Source organism: Branchiostoma belcheri, unplaced genomic scaffold (assembly GCF_001625305.1).
Source record: "Branchiostoma belcheri isolate BF01 breed outbred unplaced genomic scaffold, Haploidv18h27 scaffold78, whole genome shotgun sequence".
In the NCBI taxonomy this organism is placed as follows: Eukaryota; Metazoa; Chordata; class Leptocardii; order Amphioxiformes; family Branchiostomatidae; genus Branchiostoma; species Branchiostoma belcheri.
In genome coordinates, this window is record NW_017804442.1 from 1,532,120 (window position 1) to 1,539,614 (window position 7,495).

The 7,495-nt window shown below is 43.5% G+C and overlaps 2 protein-coding genes across 2 annotated transcripts in view; one reads left to right on the plus strand and one right to left on the minus strand.

The window, feature by feature from the left end:
• LOC109485787 (intraflagellar transport protein 80 homolog) overlaps positions 1-1,471 on the minus strand; it is an 18,234-nt gene extending 16,763 nt beyond the window's left edge. The window contains exon 1 of the mRNA XM_019789473.1: positions 1,315-1,471. Coding sequence (XP_019645032.1) covers positions 1,315-1,351 — 37 coding nt within the window. The 5' untranslated portion in view covers positions 1,352-1,471. The remainder of the gene's footprint in view (positions 1-1,314) is intronic.
• Positions 1,472-1,698: 227 nt separating this feature from the next.
• The window catches only part of LOC109485746 (putative uncharacterized protein CXorf58), an 8,154-nt gene continuing 2,357 nt past the window's right edge, over positions 1,699-7,495 (plus strand). Inside the window, exons 1-6 of the mRNA XM_019789420.1 lie at positions 1,699-1,804; positions 3,363-3,550; positions 4,099-4,198; positions 4,543-4,637; positions 5,685-5,796; positions 6,742-6,949. Of these exons, the coding sequence (XP_019644979.1) occupies positions 1,790-1,804; positions 3,363-3,550; positions 4,099-4,198; positions 4,543-4,637; positions 5,685-5,796; positions 6,742-6,949 (718 nt within the window). The 5' untranslated portion in view covers positions 1,699-1,789. The remainder of the gene's footprint in view (positions 1,805-3,362; positions 3,551-4,098; positions 4,199-4,542; positions 4,638-5,684; positions 5,797-6,741; positions 6,950-7,495) is intronic.

A 7,495-nucleotide genomic window follows, 5' to 3' on the forward strand; every position in this document is an offset into this window, starting at 1 on the left:
ACAAATAGCACCTCAGATTCAAAGCCTTACAATCCAGATGGACCAAAAATGTGACGACCACTGTACTAGCTGTGAGCACAATTATTATGGGAAAATGTAAATCCGACTAACACATGTGTCAAAGATTAGAACGCATACAGAAATGTACTGTAATTAGCAGACAAAAAGGTGTTGTTTTGACAAGTTGTTATAAACCACAAAACAGGAAAGGTAGTATTCTGCCACCTCAATTCCTTTCTGTTGGGCGTATGGGCGGTCGATATAAATAAATCCGTCAAAGGGTTGAGTGAATTACAACGTAAACAAACCGCGGTACTGACATGTTAGAGACCGGCTCCTGCACGCCCTGCCGGATCCCACCGAAAAATCAGCAAAGTTCGGAGGTTTGCCGGGTGCAGAATCACATCGAAGTCAGGGTGGTTTCTGATGCATGGGTGGTCTGTACCGACGTTCTTTTCAGTGTCTGTCAGCTCTGGCAGGTCGTGACAACAAACACTCTCCCGTACAGAGGGCATTTCCAGGCAGTTTCTATTGTCTTCGTTTCCACACCGGCACCAGTCCCGGTTGCCCAACCTCCAACGCTCTGTCTCCACATCACCGCCATCCCAAACGTTGTCATCGCCTGGATCGGGCTCAGAGTCGCCACTACTGTCAGTTTGTGGTTCAAATCGGAAGGGTTGCACGCCCGCCATTGTTGTTTACGCTAGTAGCAGAATCAAACCTTTTACGTCACAGATTCAGTCGCAGCGCCGCCTAGCGGACAATCTGGCGCTAGCCGCGAAACATCGCTCGGGTCAGATATCACGGCAAATATGTGCGGGGTTGGCAGAAACCAATAAATCACCATTTACAAATAGGATTTTGGGTAGAAAGGCCCCAAAACTGAAAGTATTGGACTTCCCCTTTAAGCGAGCACACATGAAATCAAGAGGTCGATTCTTTACATTCCGGGCTAGACATTGTGTCCTTGGGAAAGCCACTTAACACGACTTTCCTCACTCCACCCAGGTGTAAAATGGGTACCTGACTTTGGTTGGGAAGGTAAAAGGCAGTGGAAGGAGAGGGATGGGCTCCACCTTCCCATATTGTGCCCCAGACACAGTGGACTAACAACCCACTGTCCCTACAGCCTCAAAAAGGCTATGGGACTACCTGTACTTAAGTTTTCAACAAATAACACCCGAGTTACGATTGACAACAATTCAAAAATCATACGACTGACACAAACTTACGCCCCCCTCCCCACCATCTCTCCAACTTTTGCCAAGTCTACACGGTTCTACCCATTGACAAACTAACACGCAAAAAGGATATGTTTCGGTTCCTTGGCGAGAGATATCTTCAGCCTCATGTCTGTAAGTCCCGTGAATATCTCAGTGCCAGCAGAAGTTGTTATTAAAATAAAAACCAGGCGATGTCCGAAGAAAAATACACTCAAACAACCGCGCTCTGGGAAATATCCTGGAATGTGCCGCAACTCTCGCCAAATCACGCCGACTCTCGTTTCGCTCCAAACGAGATATGCCCGTTTTTTCTTCTTTCTAACCTAAAACCTATCTTATTCTACCTCAAAATCAATATAACGATTATTTTCACGAGATTGAACCAATTTATTTGATATATAAATGACAAAAACAGGAGTAAAACAGTTTTAACGTTCTTGCCTTGTCATGTGACCTGAAATTCTATAAGGTCGAAGGTCGTAGCCTATAAACAATGGCCCAGGCGACCGGCTGATCAGTTTTCACAAAAACACGCCAAATTTTCTCACTTTTGTCGTTTTTCCGGGATGACCAGAGAAATGGTGGGTATTTTATGATGTTATGTTGGTTGTTAAGGTGTTAGTTGTGGTGCCGTTTCCCGCGCAAAGGCCGCAAAACGCCGTTGCTATGGAAAAGTTAACTTGGAAGAGAAACTGTCATGGCGAATTTCGACCGACTTCTGGTCTAGTCTTTCATGATCATGTCAGTATAAATAGAAACTAGAAATGATAAAATACGACGTTTCGATTAGTTCAAGGACTTGGAAAACAACAAGATCTGTGTAGAATGTGCTTTTGGTGTTGTTGCACAAAAATACTGTATAGTCAGGTCCAAAATTGTGAAGAGACAGCAAATGTAACTTACTAGTACTTTGGGGAGGGGGGCGTGTTTGCAAACCATAATTGCTAAGTAGGAGATTTTTAGATAATAAGAAAACAACCTTGCCAATAGTAAAGCGCGTTCAAAGTTGAAGAGTTGTGTATGGAATGGACTGTCAAAGCATTTTAAACATGATTATTCCATATCCTGAATATTCAGTCTAACTCTAAACATTGTCAAGTTAGTTGTAAACCAAAGTTTTACAAAGTTAAATGACTATACTTCGATAAGTAATGTACTGTCAAAAGCACGTCAGCAGAACATACTGCACCTGCGCGAAATCCGTAATGTATTGTGCATACGTAGCACTTTGGCAGAACGTCTCATAGTCGTATAAGGTTGTATTTGTGCATATAAGGTTAACATCCCGTCTGTAGTTTCCAAATGTTATGTTGGAAAAACTTATCGTCTGCAACAGGCAAAATTCAGCAACGTTGATCAAAAATCAACCAAAACCTTAAAAAATCTGGGTTTTGTGCAAGCGCAGTACATTCTGGTTCCGGGTCGGAGTTTAATTCTGACCAGGGTTCCAAATAGTGCGCAGTAAATCACCGGATCTGCGAGGTTGTCACGCTAGGTTTGGCTCCCCATAGCTCGGCGATCGCTGTAGATTTTCAACTAGGTTTTGAATCGATCAAAAAGCCTTGGGATTGTAGTGTTTTTCAGCGCGGTGAAGTTGGACGGCCAGCGAAGCGTTTTTGGTATTAGTCCGCGAGCAAGGGTGATGCGGTTTGTCGCCTGATGACCCAAATAGCTGCGTTCTATGTGGAATTTTTAGGGGTTCGCGTCACCGGATTTTGCGAAAAACTTATCGCAACAACCTATATTTTTTTCTGTTTTTCAGAAACAGAAAGTAGTAAGCTATTTCAGCATATAAGCCGTTAGCCTGGGAAAATTCGTTTTTTCCAAGCAGGTCCGTTGAAAAAACTGCAAAAAAACTACATTTTTCGTATCCAAAATTTACGTTTAACTACAGTTTCTACCCAAATTATAGAGTCGACGGACAATAACCAAAATTGTATCGGAAGCCGGCTGGAAACCTCTATTGACTGATGTAATGAGATTTCCCGGCGTACTTTTTTTGGCGGAGTTATGGCCCTTCGGTCTGAGGGTGTCCGCCGGATCCAAAATCGTGAAAAAAACTCCGGTCCGAGACCTTCTGCTGATGTGCTAGTTTGCATCATAATGATATATTTATGATTCTTTCTCCCCCTTTCTTAGAGTGCCAAAGAGCAGAATGGCCCAGAGGGGGGCAGTCCACAGAACGGAACAGTCCACAGTATCAGTCCCGGCCCCAGAGGGAGTAAGATCAGTATAAAGATCCCCAGCGAACATGCTTATCAACAGACAGAGACACAAACAGACGAGTTTCTGATGGGTCCCAGGCCTGGATCTGTGGCCGAGGATGAGTATGTGTTTGTTTGTGTGTTTGTGTGTGTGTTCGTAAACAATGTGTCAGACCTAGTGTATCCAGAACTGTGCTCAGGCACAGTTCTGGATAGTCCATGGGTGAGTTATATCCAGATACGCAGAGACTATCCAGAATTGTTCCTGATCCTATCCCCGGTAGTAACCCATTCAGGCATAGAACTAAAAGGACACGGTTCTGGATACGATAGAGACTATCCAAAACTGTGCCTCATCCTAACCCTAACCCAATATTCTGTCATAGAACTAGATAGACACAGTTCTGGGTATGATAGTACCCTTTTTTGGGGGAAGGCCCACAGCAGTGTAATATTAGATACTACTGTTAAGGACATTGAGGTTTATTGAGGAAAAGCTCTCCTTTAGCTGCCCACCCCAGGGTGGCAGATTTTCTTCCAGGAGAGGGTACATAAGACATAACAATACATCACATACAAATTACAATTACATATACATGTACATGTACATTTACATTAAATAGTACTGAACCATAGAAACATTCTTTAAGACATTTTTGTATTTTTTGCAGGATCATCAAAATGACGGCGACACGAGTGATCGAGCGTGCCTGGCTGTCTTACCGGGACAGACAGATGTTTAAACTTCTCAAACATGCTGTCTGTGCAGCTGTTAGTGTTTGGATTCTTATTCTTTAAGAGTTGTCTACTGTATACTGCCTATATATATATATGTGTATTCAAACGTCTTCACATAGCAGACTTTACACTTTATAAAAGCTGCAGCACTTTCATTAATATTCTTAAAGTCTTTAAAACTGAGTCAGTCTTTGTGTGTAAGTAGCCAGATATAATATACTTTGTTTTGAATGAGTATACAGCCTCAAAAGAAACGTTATGACAAAGTGCTATGCCCAATACATTTTGAGTTTTTTGCAGGCAGCACAGTACATTTGCAGTACGTTCACAGCATGTTCTGCCGATGTGCTCACCTAACGTACACTTGTCTCTGACAGGAACACTGCCTGTCGTTTGAGATCCTGAGAAAAGTCAGCCCCATGGAGGCCAACCTGCTCAAGGACCCCAGCTTCCAGGTCAGGGTCAGGTTCAGGTCAGTAACCTCATGTAACCTCTGGTCAGGGTCAGGTCAGTAACCTCATGTAACCTCTGGTCAGGGTCAGGTCAGTAACCTCATGTAACCTCTGGTCAGGGTCAGGGTCAGGTCTGTAACCTCATGTAACCTCTGGTCAGGGTCAGGTTCAGGTCAGTAACCTCATGTAACCTCTGGTCAGGGTCAGGGTCAGGTCAGTAACCTCATGTAACCTCTGGTCAGGTTCAGGTCAGTAACCTTGTGTAACCTCTGGTCACGTCATACATGCCAGCTAGGTGTGGAGTATTTGGTAAACCGTGATGAATTTATCTTGATCGCATTTGTATTTTTTTTTACCTCCGGGGAAGGAGATATCCTTCCGCGAGGAGGTTTTACTATGGTTCGAAACATTTCTGTCAGCAGCTGTTTCTCGCGATCGGCTGGACGGATTTGTCTGTGGTTCGGTCTACGTATTGCTATTGGGCTGCAGATGATGCAGAACGTTTTTGTTTAATTGCATATGTGTTCATGGGCATCGAAATAAAAGGTTTTTAAGTGCTCCGGACACCCCCGCCATGCTGAAAATGGTAATTACCATGTTGTTAAGGAATGGGGCGGTTGCAGTTTTGGGTCTTAGCATTCAAAAGGGGTCAAACAGAGGGGTGTCTGGTTCCGATAAAAATTTTGGGTGACGGCGCAGCAATGACGGCGCGGGATGACGGCGGGGGTAATGGCTCGGGTGACGGTGCAGGCTGTCAGACTGTGAGACACGTTAATCAACAGTCCATACCGAACCAACCGTCAGTAGCCATCAAACACATACAAACATATTACGCACATAACTTTCATACTACACACAAACAAATAACCTAAACCAATAGAACACAAAAAAAAACCGGAGGTTTGAAATCTACGATTTCCCTTGTTTTAATTTTAACTGTTGTTTGAAGATTGAAAATGATATTTGGAAATGTCCAGTGAATTTGGCTGTCAAATATATGAAAATTATGATATGTAAATATATAAAATTTTGTAACTTTTTCACCAAGTGTTCCATGTCTCCCACAGGTTTGCAGGAAGCGACTTCCCTCCTGAGATTGTGTTTAAAGTGTTCATCCACACCGGAGGTCAGGGGGTCAACTATGTCAGCGGCAAGAGGGTCATCAAACCTGCCACGAATGTAAGCAGTTTTCCAGCATTATATAATTATAACAGAGCCTTGCTATCTGTATTTGGTTATCAGACAGTTTAAGGTGAAAATACAGTGTTTCTTGCAGATTTTTTTACATATAGCAATATCTATATAAATATAGCAAGATTGCAAAATGAAAACTTAACACACTCACCAGAAGTTCAAAAATAACACAAAAGAATCCTTTAAAATTATCTTTTTATTTTTTTTATGCAACAATCATGATAGAAGTAAATAAAAACATCTACATCACATCACAACTCTTTTATATTTTATATAGTTTAGATATGTTATACTTTAAGTTTAACTAAACTTGTCAGAGTACATTTGTGTTTGTTACCACATCACCAGGCTGCAGCTGACTCGTGTCTTTTGATGGGCCACGGGAAGTTCTACGACCAGATGATCCGTGACGCGTGTCAGCACGAGAAGGATCGGGTTACCTAGCAACAATGGGTTACCTAGCAACAGTGTTCTGTAACTTACCATGGAGACTAGATTTAACACTTTGTTCTCTCTTTAGGCTGCGGCTGACTCGTGTCGGTTGATGGGTCACCGGAAGTTCTACGACCAGATGATCCGCGACGCGTGTCAGCACCATAGTCTTGTACATTTCTATGTTTCTGTCTTAACTTCTGGAGACTAAATCATAAATCATCATTATCTTCCTTAGGCTACGGCTGACTCGTGTCATCTGATGGGGCACCGGAAGTTCTAAAAGAATAACAAAAGACTACAACTTTAACTGTACCTGTGTACATTTGTTTGTTTCTTCCCACATCACCATGGAGACTAGATTAAACACTTTGTTCTCTCTTTAGGCTGCGGCTGACTCGTGTCGGTTGATGGGGCACCGGAAGTTCTACGACCAGATGAGAATACTGCACTTGTACACTAGTCTTGTACATTTCTGATTTCTTCTATCTTCCTTAGGCTGCGGCAGACTCGTGTCGGTTGATGGGTCACCGGAAGTTCTACGACCAGATGATCCGGGACGCGTGTCAGCACGAGAAGGATCGGGTTACAGACGAGATCGACATTATCACCATGAAGGACTACATGCAGTATCTCAGCAACATGGACGAAACTCCCGCCTACATGGGCGGGAAGGAGAACCTGTGGAGGAAACTGTCACTGGAAGGTTGGTTACCTAGCAACAGGGGGTTACGTAGCAACAGGGGGTTACCTAGCAACAGTGTTCTGTAACATGCAGTACCTCAGCAACATGGACGAAACTCCCGCGTACATGGGTGGCAAGGAGAACCTGTGGAGGAAACTGTCACTGGAAGGTTGGTTACCTAGTAACGGGGTTACTTAGCAACAGTAGGTAACCTAGCAACAGTGTTCTGTAACATGCAGTATCTCAGCAACATGGACGAAACTCCCGCCTACATGGGAGGCAAGGAGAACCTGTGGAGGAAACTCTCACTGGAAGGTGAGATGGGGTTGCCTAGCAACCTGCTGTTGCCTAGCAACAACAGGTTACCTAGCAACAACAACTCTACAGTGTCACTGACGAAAGGTAGTGGATGCTACCTGAAACGTCTGACCGTTTCCAAAATCATATCCAGTTGCTTGAGTAACTGTTTTTTGGCGTGTCTTATTACCTGGATGTCTAACCTTCACTGACATGTCAAACATTAAACTTCTCTATATCGATGAATGATCGATATTTCCCCCCCCCCCC